Here is a 21,099-nt window from a genome sequence, read left to right as displayed (position 1 = left end):
ACCAGGATTCTTGCAAGGTAAACTCACAGGTTGAGTCAGTAGTTAGGAAGGCAAATACAGTGATGGCCTTTATTTTGAGAGGACTTGAATATAAAAACAGGGATGTACTTCTGAGGCTCTATAAGGCTCTTGATCAAACCACATGTGGAGTAATGTGTGCAGTTTTGGGCCCCATATCTCAGGAAGGATGTACTGGCCCTGGAGCATGTTCAGAGGACGTTCATGAGAATGGTCCCAGGAATGAAAAGCTTAACATATGGGGAACGTTTGAGGACTCTGAGTTTATACTCGATGAAGTTTAGAAGGATGAGTGGGAAATGAATTGAAACATGCAGAATACTGAAAGGCCTGGACAGGGTATCAGTTGAGAAGATGTTTACATGGGTAGGAAAGAATAGAACCCGAGGGCATAGCACTAGAGTAAAGGGAAGACCCTTTAGAATGGAGATAAGGAGAAATGTCTTCAGCCAGAGAGTGGGGAACCTGTGGAATTCATTGCCACAGAAGCTGTGGAGGCCAGGTCAGTGAGTATATTTAAGACTGAGATAAATAGGTTCCTGAGTATCAAGGGATTAAGGGTTATGGGGAGAAAACGGGAGAATGGGTTTGGGAAACTTCTCAGCTATGATTGAATAGTGGAGCAGACTCGATGGGCTGAATGGCCTAATTTCTGTTCCTATGTCTTATGGTCTAAAAGAGGACAAAACATTTGGTTGAGGGGAAAATAGAATGAGAGTAACATTGCAAGAATATAAAAATAGACTAAAAAGCCTTCCATAAATGTGTGAAGAGAAAGATTAGTAAAGACTAATACTGGTCTCCAGCAGTCAGAAGCTGGGGAAATTATACTGGGAAAGAAAGAAATGGTAGAAAAAATTAACGCAAACTTTATTTCTGTCTTCATAAATAACCTCCCAAAAATATTAGGGAACCAAGGGTCTAGTGAGAGGCCATATCAGTAAGAAATGGTGCTGGGGAAATAAATAGGAAATAGACAAATCTTCAGGGTATGATGATCTATGTCTCAGAATACTAAAGGAAGTTGCACTGGAAATATTGGATGCATTGCTAGTCATCTTCAAAACTTTGATAGACTCAGGAGCAATTCCTACAGCTTGGAGTGTGGCAAATATAATCCCTTTATTTGAGAAGACAAGGAGGAAAAAAAGCAGAGTAACAGGTCAGTAGCTGACATCAGTGAGTCTTATATCTATTGTAAAATACATGATAACAGAAGAATACATCAACAGACTGGACAAAGTCAACATGGGTTATGAAAGGTAAATCATACTTAACTGATGTAAGGGAGCTTTTGAGGGTGCAATCAAGATGGAACCAAATGTTAAATGTCTAAATTTGCTGACAACACAAAATGAGGTGGGGTTGTGAGGAGAATACAAGGAGGCTTTGAGATGATTGTTGAATGAGTGGGCAAATACAAGGCAGTACAATGTAGCTAAATGTGAAGTTACGCACTTTGGTGTGAGAAACAGGAAGGCAGAATATGATTGAAATGGTGTATATTGGTAAATGTGAATGTACAAAAGGATCTGGGTGTCCTTGTACACCAGTCAGTGAAAGGAGATAGGATGTACAGCAAGCAATTAGGAAGATAAATGGTAGACTAGCCTTTATTGCAAGAGCATTAGAGTTCAGAACTAGGAATGGCTTACTGCAGTTATACAGGACTCCATATGACACCACATCTGGAAATGGCGATCTGTTGGTAGTTGGAGTTTAATTTAGATAATTTAGATAAATATGAGGTGCTGCATTTTGGAAAGGCAAATCAGGGCAGGGCTTTTACACTTAATGGTAAGGTCCTGGGGAGTGTTGCTAAACCTTGGAATGCAGATTCATGGTTCCTTGAAAGTGGAGTCTCAGGTAGTTGGATAGTGAAGACGGTGTTTGGTTTGCTTTCCTTTGTTGTTCAGTGCATTGAGTATAGGAGTTGGGAGGTCAGACTGCGGCTATACATTGGTTAGGCCACTTTTGGAATATTGCGTGCAATTCTGGTCTCCCTCCTGTTGGAAGAATGTTGTGAAACTGAAAAGGGTTCACAAAAGATTTACAAAGATGCTGCCAAGAGTGGAGGATATCCTAGATAAATCTAGTTCCATATACCAGCACTTGGCTCATATCCCTCTAAACCCTTCCATTCATGTATCAATTGAGATGATGTTTAAATGCTGTAATTGTACCAGCTTCCGGCACTTCCTCTGGCAGCTCATTCCACACATGCACCACCCTCTGCATGAAAACAATTGCCCCTTAGGTCCCTTTTAAAACTTTTCCCTCTCACCTTAAGCCTAGGCTCTCTATCCATGTTTTGGACTCCTCTTGTCTAATTTACCCAATCCATGCCCATCATGATTTTATGAACTTCTATAAGGTTACCCTTCATCCTCTGATGCTCCAAGAAAAACAGCCCCAGTCTATTCAGCCCCTCCCTATAGCTCAAATCCTCCACTCTTGGCAGCATCTTTGTAAATCTTTTGTGAACCCTTTTCAGTTTCACAACATTCTTCCGACAGGAGGGAGACCAGAATTGCACGCAATATTCCAAAAGTGGCCTAACCAATGTATAGCCGCAGTCTGACCTCCCAACTCCTATCGGACTGAGATCAGGAGAAATTTCTTCAACTAGAGATTGGTGAATCTGTGGAATTCTCTGCCACAAAAAGTGGTGAAGCCATTACATTAAATGTTTTCAAGAATGAGGTAAATATAGTTCATAGGGCTAAAGGGATCAAAGGAGATGGGACTGAGTTGGATCATATTGAATGATCCAACACTAGCTCGAAGAGCTTACTCCTGTTCCTATTTTCTATATTTCTATGTTCTACACACACACTGACTTTCACTGGGACACACTCCCACACACACTGACTCTCACTGGGATACAGCCCCACACACACTGACTCTCACTGGGATACACTCCCACACACACTGACTCTCACTGGGGTACAGCCCCACACACACTGACTCTCACTGGGATACACTCCCACACACACTGACTCTCACTGGGATACATTCCCACACACACTGACTCTCACTGGAATACAGGTCCCACACACACACTGACTCTCACTGGGGTACAGTCCCACACACACATACTGACTCTCACTTGGGTACAGTCCCACACACACTGACTCTCACTGGGATACACTCCCACACACACTGACTCTCACTGGGATACAGCCCCACACACACTGACTCTCACTGGGATACAGGTCCCATACACACTGACTCTCACTGGGGTATAGACCCACACACACACTGACTCTCACTGGGGTACAGGTCCCACACACACACTGACTCTCACTGGGATACAGGTCCTACACACACTGACTCTCACTGGGGTACAGTCCCACACACATTGACTCTCACTGGGGTAAGGGTCCCACATACAGTAACTCTTAACACTGGGGTACAATCCCACACACACTGACTCTCACTGGAATACAGTTCCCACATACAGTAACTCTTACTGGGGTACAATTCCACACATACTGATTTTCACCGGGGTACAGTCCCACACACACTGATTGATTCTCACTGGAATACACTCCCACACACGGCAAAAGTGAGGACTGCAGATATTGGAGATTAGAGTCGAGAGTGTAGTGCTGGAAAAGCAGAGCAGGTCAGGCAGCATCTGAGGAGCAGAAGAATTGGCATTTTGGGCAAAAGCCCTTCATCTGGAATGAGGACTATTCATGTCTCATTCCTGATGAAGGACTTTTGCCTGAAATGTTGATTCTCCTACTCCTCAGATACTGCCTGACCTGCTCTGCTTTTCCAGCACCACACTCTCGACACTGCAGTGATACACACACTGATTTTCACTGGGGTATGGGTCCCACAGACACTGGCTGTCACTGGGATATTACTGTATTTACTCCTCACTGTAATCCTGTGACTAATGGTGGAATAATTATTTTATCGTACAGAAACATTGATTCCATGAAGTCTGGAGATTGCCAACATCATCATTTTGATTAGTATCATTTGAGACTATGGATCTAATGAAGAAATCTCAGTCTAATTGCCAAGGTGTGTTTCTGTGGTTGAACGTGGTGTCAGGATTCTTGATTGGTTGGAGTGTTGCAAAGTCAGATGAACCTCTCATTCTTCAAATTGATGAGGAGCAGCCACCTTTTACCATCATTGGAGATATCAATGCAGGCCTGCCTCCTGGACATACAACTAGTAGCTTCTTCATTCACGAGACTGATGGAACAGGCATGTCCTCAGACTTAATTATTGATGAAACCACTGGGATTATCAAAACAGCCAAAGTGTTGGACCATGAGTCCAGAGATAAGTACAAATTTGTGGCTGTAAATTGGGGAGGTGATGCAGTGGAGGTGGTCATAATTGTCAATGATATCAATGATAACTCTCCAGTTTTTCCTAGCAAGCAAATGAAACTGAATGTACCTGAACAAACACCTGTGGGAACACGATTTCGTTTAGATTCAGCTATTGATGCGGATGGAGGTCAGTTTAGCACACAGGGCTATCTTATTAAAGATGGAAATGTGGGGCAAGCCTTTAGGCTTGAAACCAAGAAACTTGCAGAAACACTGGATCTGGAACTAGTAGTGAATAGTCCCCTGGACAGGGAGAAGAGATCTACTTACACTTTAGTCATTGAAGCCTTTGATGGTGGAACTCCCCGCAGAACCAGTCAGATGATTCTGGATGTCTCCATTTTAGATGTAAATGATAATGCTCCAAGATTTAATCAGACTCGATACTATACCATGATCTCAGAGAGCCTACAGCCTGGCAGCAATATTCTGCAAGTCTTTGCCACAGACACGGATGAGGGAAATAATGGGGTGGTCATTTATGAGATCAACAGAAGGCAAAGTGATCCTGATCAGTATTTTGCCATTGATTCAAAGACAGGCGTTATCAAGTTAAATAAAGGGTTGGATTATGAAATGAAGAAAGTTCATGAGCTGGTGGTCCAAGCCAGAGACAATGCCACACATCCTGAAGTAACAACGGCATTTGTAACAGTTCAGGTAAAGGATTACAATGACAACCAGCCCACACTCACCATCATCTTTCTCAGTGAAGATGGTTCACCTCATATCTCAGAGGGAGCTCAGCCAGGCGAATTTGTGGCCAGGATCTCTGTATCGGATCCTGACTATGGAGAATATGCCAAAGTCAATGTATCTCTAGATGGTGGTGATGGTAAATTTGGGTTGACTACAAAAGACAATATTATTTATTTGATTTGTGTAGACCAGATGTTAGACAGAGAAGAGCAAGATACTTATCAGCTGAGTGTCACGGCAACTGATTCTGGAACACCACCATTGAGGGCTGAATCCACATTTACCATACATGTAACTGATGTTAATGACAATCCTCCAGTCTTTGATCTCTCTGGGTATCGACAGTCCATCCCTGAGGTTCTGTATCCTGGCAGCTTTGTGCTACAAGTAACAGCCAGAGATAAAGATGAGGGCAGTAATGGTGAAATTGTGTACAGTATTACTGGCAGTACAAACTCTCATTCTGAATGGTTCACCATCGATCAAACGACTGGTGTTATTACCACGGCTGCAAATTTGGATTATGAAACAGATCCTGTTCCCAAGCTGGTGGTGACGGCTACTGATCGAGGAAATCCTCCTATGTTCTCTTCTGCTACTGTCACTATTGCAATCCAAGATGTGAATGATAATGAGCCTATGTTCAGCCGCAATTTTTACAATACTTCGATCAAAGAACATCTTCCGATGGGAACCTGCTTCCTCCAGGTATGATCTTTTGCACTGATGTTTTTGGAATGATTATAAATTGTACATGTTGATGAACCTGTTAGCTCTAAATGCTCTGGCATTCTGAATGGAATAAAAATAGAAAGTGCTGGAGAAACTCAGCATCTATGGAGAGAAACAGAGTTAATGTTTTGAGTGTGATATGACTCCTACTATTCCAAAACATGAACTCTGTTTCTCTCCACAAATACTGTCAGACCTTGTGAATCTTTCCAGCACTCCCTCCATTTATTTCAGGTTTCTAGCATCCACAACATTTGTTTCTATGTTGGAACTGTACAGGACTTTGGTGAGGCCACAGCTGGAGTACTGTTTGTAGTTCTGGTCTCCACATTATAGGAAGGATGTGATTGTACTGGAGGTGATGCAGAGAAGATTCACCAGGATGTTGTCTATAATAGAACAGGTTAGTGGTGAAGAGAGGCTGGAATGTTCGGGTTGATTTCCGTGGAGCAGAGATTGAAGGCAGGGACCTGATAGGTTATGAGGGGCATAGAAATATCATAGCATTCAAGGTGATGTGCTTAGTGCGGGAAGTGGAACTAGTGTGTTTCTTTTACCAGTGTAGATTCGATGGGCTGAAGGGCCTCTTCTACTATATCTATTATTTCATATACTTCCATTGGCACCAGTTTGGAAAAAATATCTATCAACCAGGTTTCTTTAATAATGATTAACACGTCTGAAGAAGGGCCATTGGACTTGAAATTTTAACTCTGTTTTCTTTTCACAGATGCTGCGTTTTTCCAGCAATTTCTGTTTTTGTTTGCTTTGGATCTCCCACATCCGCAATTCAATAAATGATTAATGCAAAGATGTAAAGCTGCTTAGCAGTTTGAAATCTGTTTACCCTTGTAAATACCCCAAAATACAAACACACAATCATACAACAGGACACAAAACAAGAAAATAGATTTCAATGCAGATATTCACTCTGCCCAACAAGTATTTTTCCAGAAATAGGAGAACTGAACTGGGAGGTATCCTCCCTTTAGCAGAGACTGGACACCATGTCCCATTTGGTTTTAAACCCTGTTCAACCAGAAACTCTCTCTGACAGTCAAAATCTCTGGAAGGCCACCCCAGTCCAAATGTCCAGTCATTAGCTGAAACCATATTTTCCAAGAAATGTTTCATAAACATTCAAATGTCAAGTGACTACTTTTTAAAAAATCCAGGTATTTGCTGAATTGAAATGAATCAGTTTCCCATAATTTGTTAAAACTCAAATCCTCAAAAGAAATTAAATATGAAGCCTTCATGAGCTTGTGTAGGTTCATGATCACTCCTTGAAAGTAAACAATTAGAAAATTAGCCACTCAACCTAGTTCATATTAAACTGTTCCCTGGACCCAGGGTCAGAGGACATGCTGAGCTAAAACATTTGATTGACTGATGAGAAGTGACCCCTCCTCTGCTAAAAAGACCAACCTCTCAACTGAAGGGAACTGTATTAAATTACCCCATCCAATTTTAAATCCAATTTTAAAGTTTGTTTTATGGAAGTACAAAAATAATCAAAAAGGAAGAAAAGCGGAAAGGTGGTAACTATAAACCAGTTACTTTAACATTTGTCATCGAGAAATTATTAGAAACTGTTTTTACAAAGTAATTGCAAGTCACTTAATGAATTTGAGGTAACCATGGTTTTGTCAAAGGAAAACCATATTTGACCAGTTTATTGGAGTTCTTTGAGAAGGAACTGTCTGCTGTGATGGTGGATACACTGTACTTCAATTTCCAGAAGGTACTTAATCAGGCGTCACATCAAAGGTTATTGCGGAAAATAAATGTTCATGGTTTTGGGGTCAATATATTGACATGGATGGTAGATTGACTGGTTAACAGAAAGTAGGAATAAGCGGGTCTTTTTCAGACTGGCACAATATCATGAGTGGTGTGCCATGGGGTCAGGGCTGAGGCCTGAACTTTACAATGTATAGAAGTGATTTGGTTGAAGGGATTGAAGGTATTGGAGCTACCTTTGCTCATGGCATAGAGATAGATAAATAAGAAAGTGAGTTGTGAAGTGAATGTTGGGAGACTAAAAATATATATTTGTTGGTTAAATTAATGCAGAAATTTTTTTAACAATGAAATATAAGTTGCTTAAACAAAAGGTATAAAAATAACAAAAGAAACCCAAGCTTTATAAATATAACTTTATAAATATAACACAGTTTATAAGATTCAAAACACATGGCAAAGCAAACTTCCGACACTCATGTGACAATGAATCAAAATCCAAAGAGACTCTCCTTCCCTGTCTAATCAGGTTAACTGCTACTCTGTTCCTGCCCTCTGAGCTATGAAGGTTTTTCCTTGAACAATCACATACTGTGATCATAGACTTTCTCAGCTTTGAATGCACAATGCATGTTTTTTAAAAAAAGTGTTCATGAGTTGCGGTCATCATGGGCTGGGCCAGCATTTATTGCCTGTTCCTTGTTGCCCCTTGAGAAGGTGGTGGTGAGCTGCCTTCTTCATCAGCTGCAGTCCACATGACCAAGAAACAGTGATATGCTTCCAAGTCAGGATGATGAATGGAACTCGTAGGTGGTGGTGTTCCCAGGTATCTTCTGCACTTGTCCTCCCCGATGGTAGAAACATAGGAACAGGATTTGGCCATTCAATCATTGAGCTTGCCTTGCCATTCATTGCAATCGTGGCAGATCAAACACTCAATGCCTTTTACTCACTCAATCCTTATAACCTTATATGTTATTGGTAATCAGAAAGCTATAAATCTCAACTTTAAACTTACTAAAAGACAAAACTTTCACAGCCCGCTGGGGCAAAAAATTCCAAAGGTTCATGGATAGATAGTAATGATATCACCCAAATGGATCTCATGGAATATGGAGTTTCCTGATTGGGGTTGTTAATCTGGTTTAATCAGAGATCTCTGGCTGACAGATAAACAGGAAAGTCAGGGATCCTGCTCACTCTAGGAACTGGCTCTGTGCTAGCTGGACAAGTATCAAGCACTGGGCACATGTAAATAAAGAGTGGTTTGGTGACAAGATACAGGCCTATGTAAAGTTATTTCAGTGGCAACAGGAGAAAACATGCTCCTGAAGAGATTTGTTCACAACAGTCATTTTTTGAACTGGGGAAGCATTTCTGGCATCCTGCTGCTATTTGGGAAAAAAGCAAATTACTGCAGATGCTGGAATCTGAAACCAAAAGAGAAAATGCTGGAAAATCTCAGCAGGTCTGGCAGCATCTGTAAGGACGTTTCAAGTCTAACTGACCAAAGCTTTGACAAAGGGTCAGTTGGACTCAAAATGTCCTTACAGATGCTGCCAGACCTGCTGAGATTTTCCAGCATTTTCTCTTGTGCTATTTGGGAAGCTTGATTCATTTGATCCTGCTGTAGAAGATTGGGCCCAGTATGCAGAAAGAATGTGGTTCTTTTGTTCTGGGCAAATAATTTTGGGGCAGATGAAAAGCAACGAGTAATTCTCCTGACAACACGTGGACCCACAGCTTTTTTGGTTAGCAGGAGCTTAACTTTCCCAGAGGTACCAGATACTAAAACCTTTCAAGAGTTGACAGATTTAGTTAAGGAATATTGTGACCCCAAGTCTCCTCTAATTCTGAGATGCTATCAGTTTTACTCGACAATTCAAAAACCAGGGGAATCTGTATTGGGATTTTTGATGAGGTTAAAGCCACTGGCAGAGGCATGTGACTTTGGTTCAAGACCTGGAAAAATGGTGCACGGAGAACAACCTAGCTCTCAATGCCAGCAACAACCAAGGAACTCATTATTGACTTTTGGCAGGATGTTATTCATGCCCCCCTACACATTAACAGCACAGAGGTGGAATGAGTGGAGAGTGTCAAGCTCCTGGGAGTGGTCATCAACAACAAGCTTTCTTGGACTCTCCATGTGGATGCATTGGTTACAAAGGCCCAACAACATGTCTTCTTCCTCAAGCAGTTGAGGAAATTTGGCATGACGGTGAATAACCTTGCCAACTTTTATTGATGCACCATTGAGAGCATTCTGTCTGGATGTATCACTACCTGGTATGGCAACTGTACCATTCAAGATCGGAGATGGCTACAGAGAGTGGTGAACTTGGCCCGGACAATCACAAAGGCCAACCTCCCATCTACCAGGCCCGCTGTCAAGGAAAGGCCGCCAGTATTCTCAAAGATCCATCCCACACTGGCAATGTTTTTCTACAACTTCTATCATTGAGGAGAAGGTACAGAAACCTGAACACACACACCAGTTGAGTTTCGAAACAGCTTCTACCTTACTGTTGTTAGAATACTGAATGGACTCACAAACTCTTAGCATTTGCCTGTACCTGTGTTTTGGTATTTTGCTGCTGTTTACCTATTATTTATTATTGATGCTACTTAACGCTGTGATCTGCCTGTATTACTCACAAGACAAAGCTTTTCACCGTGCCTCGGTACACATGACAATAAATTCAGTTCAATTCAATGCTAAGTGAGATGCTGAGAGACCATTTGGTATGTGGAATTAATGATATGACTGTGCAAAAGCATCTTTTAGCTGAAGCCCAACTGGACTTCAAACAGGCACTGCACCTAGTTTTATAATTGGAAAATGGGGCAAGTAGAACATGTGAGTTACATGGTATTCCGATGGAAGTGAACACCCTCGCCAGGACGACTGAGGTTGGGGAACAGCACTTGAGTGAAGGCAATTGCACAGCCTTACTCATGACATATCCTGACCAGAGGGACTCAAAGTCAGCCCACAGCAGCACTCCAAGACAAAACAAAGCCTCGGCCAAATGGTTAAAATTTTCTTCAGGATCTGGGCTGGCAAGCCATTGTAAGCACTGCCAGTATGTGGACTCAAGGCAGAAGAAGGCATAGACGTACATGGAATAGTGTAGGTTAGATGGGCTTCAGATTGGTATAACAGGTTGGTGCAACATCGAGGGCCGAAGGGTGTGTACTGCGCTGTAGTATTCTATGTTCCATGTTTTAAGAGTCCCACTAGGACCTGAACTGAGTAAGAGAACTCTAGCTTATCTCTCCATGCTGCAGGCTCACTGCCTTTATTCCTGATGAAGGGCTTTTGCCCGAAACGTTGATTTCGCTGCTCGTTGGATGCTGCCTGAACTGCTGTGCTCTTCCAGCACCACTAATCCAGTATTTGATTTTCAGCATCTGCAGTCATTGTTTTTACCTAAGAGAACTCATAGGCCAGTATCCAGGAGAGTGCACACCCCGGAATGTCCACCAAATCTGGCATGGAACAATTAAATTGCTTCGCAACAACCAAATCAGAACTAATCAAAATAAACATCTGGCTAAATGGTCACCGGGTTCTAATGGAGGTTAAGGCTGGTGCGGCTGTATCGGTGGTTGCAAAACCAGTCTTTAACAAAATTCACCCTGGACTCCAAACCCTGAAGTTTGTATCAGACTTCAGTTAGACTGAGAACCTATAATCAGGCAGCCCCTCAGATTAAGGGTATAAGTTCAGTTTCCATCTCTTATGAGAAGCAACTGGTTCAGTTACCAGTGACTGTAGTAAAAAGGCTTGGACCTAAGCTTGATGGGACAAAATTGATTGAGAAAAGTTCAACATGATTGGTTCAACATTTTTCAATTAGAAAATTGCTGCCTGAGTGAAGTCCTAATTAAATACCCAGAGGATTTTTAGGAAGGTCTAGGGACTATCAAAGGGGTCAAGGCCACTTAATGTGTTGAACTAGAAGCAATTCAATGACTCTGTAAGGCACACCCAGTGCCATTTGACTAATGGGCAAAAGTCGAGGCAGGAAACAGGAGATTGGAAAAAGAAGGAATCATCAAACCAGTCTGGTTTGTGGAATGAGCAGCACCAGTCATATCGATTATGAAGCCTGATGGGCCAGTTCACCTTTGAGGGGATTTTAAACAAACAGTAAACAGCTATTCACAGCTGGATAAATACCCAATCCCTCACATATGCAAAAATGGCAGGTAGGGCTATCCTTCACAAGACTAAACATGAGCCATGCTTACCTACAATTGCAGTTGGATGGGGATTCCCAGAGGTTTGCTATAATTAATACCCATGAAGGCTTGTACCAATATGCAAGACTGCCTTTTGGGGCATCAGCAGCTGTGCCATTTTCCAGTGGATGATGAAGAATATTTTACAAGGTCTACCCAGGTCATCATTTAGCTGGATGACGTGCTAATAACCAAGAAAACCAATAGAGACCATTTAGAGAACTTGCATATAGTGCTTAAATGTTTCTCCAAGGTGGGTGTATCTCTTAGAATGGAAAAATGTATGTTCCAGGCACCCCAAGTGAGCTACTTGGACTAGGACTACAGAGTTGACAAGACTGGGTTATACCCATTGGAAGATATAGTGTTGAACCTCTCTGTTAATTAAACCAAACACCCAGAAAACCTCACTCCGCCTCATAATCTGTTAAAATATGAGTGTCAGAAAACTCCTAAATTCCACTATTTAAAGAAAAATAAAAATCAATGTATTTCTTAACTCTAAAAGTGAACATTAAACAACAACTATTCACAACTCTAAGTTCCTCTTTCTCTTAACTACTTGTTGCCTGCCTCCAACTCTATAACACTATACTGTTCCAAAAAAAAAACCTGTATTAAAATTACATCAACTTAATTTGAAAACTGCACAGTGGCTGTCGTCTCCGGTGTCCTTCTTTCGGCTGAAGATCTCCCTGAGTTGTCTTCTGTCTTTTACTGCTAAGATGTTTCATATGGAAAAGGCACCTTTGATATAGAGTGTTTTGATTAGCAGTCTCTCTCAATGGCAGTTACTCTCTGTCTACCTTTCAAAATGCCTGCTTCTTTATCCCCCAAGCATCAGATCATTATTGGTCGAGGTTGGCAAAAACACTAAATTCAAACTCGATTGGTTTTAGTGTGCTGGGGCATAGTTTAAACTGATTGGTTAAATTCTAATTATTGTCAAAACAACTCGGGTATCTAGTTCACAGCCAAATGTTAGATATTTCCGATATTCCAGTACACTCTGAGACTGCTACTTAGTCATATGACAGGTGCTTGTAAGCTCTCAGTGCAGAACAGCAGCACTCTCTTTTAAAGATACAGTACATGCCATCAACTTCAAAACAATAGTGAGGGCAATCAAAAGTGCTCTGGTTCCCACATTTGGTCTAGACCTTAGGTCTTTCCTTGGACTGATGAATTATTATGGAAAGTTCATACATAATCTGGCCTTCATCCTGGCGCCCTTATATTTGCTATTGAACATAGTACATAGAACATTACAGCGCAGTACAGGCCCTTCGACCCTCGATGTTGCACCAACCTGTGAAACCAGTCTGAAGCCCATCTATCCTGCACTATTCCATTTTCGTCCATATGACTATCCAATGACCAATTAAATGCCCTTAAAGTTGTTGAGTCTACCACTGTTGCAGGCAGTGCGTTCCATGCCCCTACTACTCTGAGTAAAGAAACCACCTCTGACGTCTCCTATATCCATCACCCCTCAATTTAAAGTTATGTCCACTCGTGCAAGTCATCACCATCCGATGAAAAATGCTCTCACTGTCTAAACTATCTAACTCTCTAATTATCTTATATGTCGTAATTAAGTCAGCTCTCAACCTTCTTCTATTTAGCGAAAACAGCCTCAAGTTCCTCAACCTTTCCTCATAAGACCTTCCCTCCATACTAGGCAACATCCAAGCAAATCTCCTCTGAACCCTTTCCAAAGCTTCCACATGCTTCCAACAACGGAGTGACCAGAACTTATGCAATACCCCAAGTGCAGCCACACCAAAGTTTTGTACAATTGCAGCATGACCTCATGATTCCGAAACTCAATCCCTCTACTAATAAAAGCTAACACACCATATACCTTCTTAACAAGCCTATCAACTTGGGTGGCAACTTTCAGGGATACACGAACACCAAGATCTCTCTGCTCACCTCTACTACCAAGAACCTTACCATTAGCCCACTACTCTCCATTCCTGGTACTCTTTCCAAAATGAAGCACCTCACACTTTTCCGCATTAAACTTCATTTGCCACCTGTCAACCCAGCTCTGCAGCTTATCTATGTCCCTCTTTAACCTTCAACGTCCTTCTGCACTATCCATAATTCTACTGATCTTAGTGTCATCCACAAATTTACTAACCCATCCTTAACCCTATTGGAAAGGGGTCAGCCTTGGAAAGTATCATGAAGTCAATATGTAGCCTTTAGGGAAGTTAAGAAGCAGCTTTCGTCATCGAAGGTGCTTACACACTACGATCCCAACCAAGATGTGATGCTGACATGTGATGCCTCCCCATACGATATTGGGATACTGTCGGCTCACCGGTACCCCAATGGAGAGGAACGCCCAATAGCGTAGTGCTGCCCAGACATTGGCTGATGCTGAAGTAAAATATGCCCAGATAGAGAAGGAGGGTTTGGCACTTATTTTTGGTGTGAGAAAGTTCCACCAGTACCTTTACAGCCATAAATTTGTGATAGTAATAGACCACAAACCTCTGCCAAGGCTACTTAAAGAGGACAGGGCTGTGCTGCCACAGCTTCAGGTCGAATTCAGCGATGGGCCCTTGTTCTGAGTGCATATAATTACAAGTTGATACACCCTCCAGGAGACCAAGTAGCAAATGTGTATGCCTTGAGCTGCCTCCCACTGGCGGATACAGCTTTAGTGATGCTACCACTGGAACAGCCCATTCTGGTTTTAAACGTTCTGGACACCCTTACAGTCACAGCTGACAATATCAGACTTTGGATGCAGAAAGATCCAGTCCTAGCAAAACTGAAACAGTTGTTAGTGACGGGGGAAACTAAAGGATCATTACAACCAGAACTGAAACCTTTCTGGACCCGGCAATACCAGATCACCATACAGGAAGGTATATCTTTATGGGGAGCTAGAGTGATTGCCCCAAGCAAAGGTCACTGCCAGATACTGACTGAACTCCACCAGGGTCATCCAGGGGTTTTCAAAATGAAGACGTTGGCAATAAGATATGTCTGGTGGCCAGGATTGGATGCAGGCATAGCCACATTGGTGGGGCAGTGCCCAGAATGCCAACAAGGACAAAAATTACTGCCAACAGCTTTCCCACATTCACAGGAATGGCCGGGTAAACCATGGACTCGGTCACATGTTGAATATGTTGGTCCTTTCACGGGCTCTATGTTTTTTGTCATTGAGAATGCCCACTCAAAGTGATTGGATGTGTATAGGGGTTCATTCGTCAAACATGAGGATGGCGATTGAAAAACTACAAGCATCATTTACAATACGGGGACCCCTGGAAGTGTCGGTTACATACAACTGGCCATTATTTACCGGCAGGGAATTTGAGTATTTTCTAAAGTCAAATGGCATTCGGTATATAAGGACAGCTCAATACTATCCGTCATCCTATAGTCTGGCAGAAAGAGAGTCCAAACTTTGAAGGTAGGCTTAAAGAAACAGCCTACAGCTTTACTTGATACCAAACTGTTCAGGTTCTTGTTTGATTATTGGGCCACCCCTCACACAATTACAGCAACAACTCCAGCAGAGTTGCTAATGAGGAGAAGACTCCGTACCAGGTTAGATCTGATATTCCTGGACCTGGGCAGGAGAGTGAAATGGCATCAGGAATGTCAGTGCTGGACACAAGACTCCCTCTAAGTGAGAAAGACGGTTTACTTTGAAGTTTGGTATTGAAACGATGGAAAAAGCCCAGCACAGGTAAAAAGCATGGTCGATGTGTGGCCAGGTCCCATGACATAAAAAGTTTGATTCGATGAGGTGGTCCTGAACAAGCAGGTAGACCACATGAAAATGGCAAATTTGCAAACGGAGCAGAGGCAAAACATACCCAGCCCTCAGAACATCCGGCAAGGCTGTTAGTACCTGTGGGTTCTCCCTCGCTACCTAGTGTCGAAGAAACCTCTGAAGAAACCTTTGAAACCTCAGCCTCGACACCGTCACTGCCTGAAGAAGATGATCCTCTGAGTGCCAGTATCGAATGCTGAGTTGGAGGAACTGGACCTAGAACATAGAACATAGAACAATACAGCGCAGTACAGGCCCTTCGGCCCTCGATGTTGCGCCGATCAAAGCCCACCTAACCTACACTAACCCACTATCCTCCATATACCTATCCAATGCCCGCTTAAATACCCATAAAGAGGGAGAGTCCACTACTGCTACTGGCAGGGCATTCCATGATCTTACGACTCGCTGAGTGAAGAACCTACCCCTAACATCAGTCCTATATCTACCCCCCCTTAATTTAAAGCTATGCCCCCTTGTAATAGCCGACTCCATACGCGGAAAAAGGTTCTCACTGTCAACCCTATCTAACCCCCTAATCATCTTGTACACCTCTATCAAATCACCCCTAAACCTTCTTTTCTCCAAAGAAAACAACCTCAAGTGCCTCAGCCTTTCCTCATAGGATCTTCCTACCATACCAGGCAACATCCTGGTAAACTTCCTCTGCACCCGTTCCAGTGCCTCCACATCCTTCCTATAGTATGGCGACCAAAACTGCACACAATATTCCAGAAGCGGCCGCACCAGAGTCTTATACAACTGCAGCATGACCTCAGGACTCCGGAACTCAATTCCTCTACCAATAAAAGCCAGTACGCCATATGCCTTCTTCACTGCACTATTTACCTGGGTGGCAACTTTCAGGGATCTGTGTACATGGACACCAAGATCCCTCTGCTCTTCCACACTACCAAGTAGTCTACCATTAGCCCAGTAATCCATCTTTTTATTACTCTTACCAAAGTGAATCACCTCACACTTAGCTACATTGAACTCCATTTGCCACCTTTCTGCCCAGCTCTGCAGCTTCTCTATATCCCGCTGTAACCTGCCATATCCTTCCTCACTGTCTACAACTCCTCCGACTTTCGTATCATCCGCAAACTTGCTCACCCAACCTTCTAACCCTTCCTCCAGGTCATTTATAAAAATGACAAACAGCAATGGTCCCAAAACAGATCCTTGCGGAACACCACTAGTGACGGCACTCCAAGATGAATCTTTGCCATCAACTACTACCCTCTGTCTTCTTCCAGAGAGCCAATTCCTAATCCAAACCTCCAACTCACCCTCAATGCCATATCTCTGTATTTTCTGCAGTAGCCTACCATGGGGGACCTTATCAAACGCCTTACTAAAATCCATATATACTACATCTACCGCTTTCCCCTCATCTACCTCCTTCGTCACCTTCTCAAAGAATTCAATAAGGTTTGTGAGGCACGACCTGCCCTTCACAAAACCATGCTGACTATCCTTGATCACATCATTCTTATCCAGATGTGCATAAATCCTATCCCTTATAATTCTCTCTAAGACTTTGCCCACAACAGAAGTGAGACTCACTGGCCTATAGTTACTAGGATTATCCCTACTCCCCTTCTTGAACAAGGGAACCACGTTTGCTAGCCTCCAGTCCTCTGGCACTACTCCTGTAGACAAAGAGGACACAAAAATCAAGGCCAATGGCTCTGCAATCTCCTCCCTTGCTTCCCAGAGAATCCTAGGATAAATGCAATCAGGCCCAGGGGACTTATCTATTTTCACCCTTGCCAGAATTTCCAACACCTCTTCTCTACATATCTCAAAGCCATCCATTCTACTTATTCGTGCCTCAGTATTCATATCGACAACAATGTCCTGTTCCTGAGTGAATACTGACGAAAAGTATTCATTCAGCGCCTCCCCAATCTCTTCAGCCTCCACACGCAACTTCCCATTACTATCCTTGATTGGACCTATTCCTTCCCTAGTCATTCTTTTATTCCTAACATACCTATAGAAAGCCTTAGGGTTTTCCCTAATCCTACCAACTAAGGACCTTTCATGTCCCCTCCTTGCTGCTCTTAGCTCTCTCTTCAGGTCCTTCCGGGCTACCTTATAACTCTCAATCGCCCCTATTGAACCTTCACGCCTCATCTTTACAAAGGCCGCCCTCTTCCATTTAACAAGGGATTCCAACTCCTTATTAAACCTGATATGAAAATGCCCCAGGAAAAGGAATGGTCCCATGTCCCTGGACTTAGTAGAGGAGGGATGAAATGTTTCTAACAGGGTCTTGGGGCTGTTAACCTGGTCCAATCAGGGAGTTCTGGCTGACAGATATAAGCAGGAGTGTCAGAAATTCTGCTCACTCTAGGAGCCGGCTCTGAGCTAGCTGGGTCAGTGTCATACATTGTGCATGTGTAAATAAAGAGTGACTTGATGACAGGATACTGGCCTTCGTGGAGTTATTTAAGTTCATAACCCTCTGAGGAAAATAATTTTTCTTCATCTTGGACTTAAATGGCATCCACCTTATTTTTAAATTGTCTCCCATGGTTCTAGACCTCCCCCAACCAGGCAAAACATTTTATCTGCATCTATTCTATCTATCCCTTTAAGTAATTTGTAGGTTTTAAAGAGAACACCTCTCATTCTTGGAAGCTCCAGAGAATATAGTCTCAGTTTGCCCAATCTCTCTTTATAGCACAGTCTCACCATCATGAGAGCAAGTCTGGTGAACCTATGCTGCACTCCCTCTATGGTAATGATATCTTTCCTGAGATAAGGTGCCCAAAACTGTGCTCAGTGTGTCAGGTGTGGTCAAACCAGATTATCTGTTTATTTCCATCTTTCCTAATAGATTCTAGCATGTTCTCTACTACTGATATAAGGTAATGAATCTGGAGTTCCCTGTGTTGTCTCTCACTCTCTTCTTAAATAGTAGGTAGTGGTCTCAGATTTGCAAGCTGTTTAAGGAGTCTTAAGCAAATATGAAAAGGAGCAGGCGTAGGCCATTCAGCCACTCATACCTACTCCGCAAATCAATAAAATTGTAGCTGTTCTGATTGTAACCTCAAACCCACATTCCCACTTATCCCTGAGAACTTTACAACCCCTGCTTAATAAGAATCTCTCTACTTCTGCCTTCAAAATATTCAATGACTCTGATTCCACCACCTTTTGAGGAAGAGAGTTCCAAAGTCTTATGACCCACAGAGATATTCTTTGTTGCCAAATCTCTATTTTAACTGGGTGGCCCCTTTTCCTTTTAAAGGACCTTTATGAGCTACTATAATGCATCTTAATGAATCATCAAACGACAATAGTTGAATTATGTCTTCATTGGCCAACTTGAATGCTCCTTGAATTGGCTTTTCAGAAGGCAGTTAAAAATTAATAACATTGCTGTTGGTCTCTCGTCACATGAGGGCCTAACCAGGCCTTGATGACAGATTTCTTTCTCTAAAGTACACCAGTGAACCAGATGGTTTTAGGACAATCACCATTAGCTACACGGTTACCATTAGACAAGCTTTTAATCTCAATTTTTTTTGTATTTCAAATTTTAACCATCTGCCAGGTGGAATTTGAATCATGTTTGCAGAGCATTGCTGGGGGGTTCTGAATTACATCCAAGTTACATTACCTCATGGTTGGCTCTGGTGCACAAGAGTTGAGGAGAACGTTATAGTTAGGGGGGATTCAATCGTAAGGGGTACAGGCAGGTATTCCAGTGACTGCAAAGGAGACTCTGGGATTGAAAGAACCTTCCCTGGTACCAGGGTCAAGGATGTCTCAGAGAGGCTGCAGGGCTTCCTGAAGTGGGAGGATGAACAGCAAACCATCATTTTACATATCAATACCAACAACATTGTTACAAAAAAGGGATAAGGTCCCACAAGGTGACTATAAGGAATTAGGATGTAAATGGGAAAATAGGACCTCAAAGCTAGTAATCTCAGAAATACTACCAGTGCCATGTGGTGGTGAGTGTAGAAATAACAGGTCATATCAGATGACTACATGGCTGGAAAATGGTGTAGGAGGGAAGGAGACAGTCAAATTTCTCGGGCACTGAGACTGGGGGAAGTGAGGGTTACACACAAACAGGGCAAGTTGCATCTGGGCAGGACTGGGACCAATGTTTGCGAGTGCTATGAGGAAGGGGTTAAAGTAAAATGGAAGGAGGATGGGAATCTGAGCAGGGAGGCAGAGAAGGGTAGAAACAAAAGACAGTAAAGTAAAAAGTAAAAGTGGAAGATGGAGATTGGTTAAGTCACTGTTAAAATATTGCGTGTAATTCTGGTCTCCTTCCTATTGGAAAAATGTTGTGAAGCTTGAAAGGATTCAGAAAAGATTAACAAGGATGTTGCCAGGGTTGGAGGATTGGAGTTATAGGGAGAGGCTGAACAGGCTGGGGCAGTTTTCCCTGGAGCGTTGAAGGATGAGGGGTGACGTTATAGAGGTTTACAAAATTATAAGGGTCATGGATAGGGTAAATAGGCAAAGTATTTTCCCTGGGGTCGGGGAGTCCAGAACTAGAGGACATAGATTTAGGGTAAGAGGGAAAAGATATAAAAGAGACCTAAGGGGCAACATTTTCACATAGAGGGTGGTACGTGTATGGAATGAGCTACCAGAGGAAGTGATGAAGTCTGTTACAATTGTAACAGTTAAAAGGCATTTGGATGGGTATATGAATAGGGTGGGTGTGGAGGGATATGGGCCAGGTGCTGGCAGGTGGGACTAGATTGGGTGGGATATCTTGGTCGGCATGGATGAGTTGGACCGAAGGGTCTGTTTCCGTGCTGTACATCTCTATGACTCTATATAAACAACGATGTGATATAGTTACAATTATGGAGATAAGACTGCAGGGTGATTGAGGATGGGAAATGAACATCTAGGGGTATTCATTATTTCAGAAGCACAGACGAAAAGGGAAAATGTGATGAAGTAGCATTGTTAGTGAAGGAATAAATTAATGCAATAGTAAGGAAAGATATTAGTATAGAAAATCATGATGTGGAATCAGTTGGTGGAGATAAGAAGCACCAAAGGGCAGAAAATATGTTTGGGTAATTGTCTATAGGTCCCCAAACATTAGTGCAGATATAAAGGAAGGTAACAAACTGGAAATTAGAAATACATGCAATAAGAGTGCAACCGTAATCATGGATGACTTTAGTCTACTATTAGATTGAACAAACCAAACTGTTAATAATACTGTGGAGGGAGATTTCCTGGAGTATATACATGATGGATTTTTCTTTAGACCAATACATTGAGGAACATATTGGCTGGGAATGGTGCAATGAATAAAGATTAATTATATAAAATGATTGAATTGTTCATTTTAATGGAATGTGAAGCAGTTGAATTCAAAACTAAGATTCTGAATCTAAAGAAAGGGAGAAATGAGGATATGAGGTATACGTTGCTGATGATGGATAGGGTAACCAAACTGAAAGCATTGACAGTGGCTAATCTTTTAGAAATAAGTGCATGGAT

At 42.4% G+C, this 21,099-nt stretch overlaps 1 protein-coding gene across 2 annotated transcripts in view; it reads left to right on the top strand.

Annotated features, from left to right (window-relative positions):
• The window catches only part of LOC140481056 (protocadherin-16-like), a 367,181-nt gene that overhangs the window by 12,951 nt on the left and 333,131 nt on the right, over positions 1-21,099 (top strand). For both annotated transcript variants that reach the window (XM_072576651.1, XM_072576652.1), the window contains one exon: positions 3,954-5,783. In XM_072576651.1, coding sequence (XP_072432752.1) covers positions 4,020-5,783 — 1,764 coding nt within the window. In that variant the 5' untranslated portion in view covers positions 3,954-4,019. The remainder of the gene's footprint in view (positions 1-3,953; positions 5,784-21,099) is intronic.

Source organism: Chiloscyllium punctatum, chromosome 9, assembly GCF_047496795.1.
Source record: "Chiloscyllium punctatum isolate Juve2018m chromosome 9, sChiPun1.3, whole genome shotgun sequence".
In the NCBI taxonomy this organism is placed as follows: domain Eukaryota; kingdom Metazoa; phylum Chordata; class Chondrichthyes; order Orectolobiformes; family Hemiscylliidae; genus Chiloscyllium; species Chiloscyllium punctatum.
This window is presented reverse-complemented; position numbering and strand designations above follow the sequence as displayed.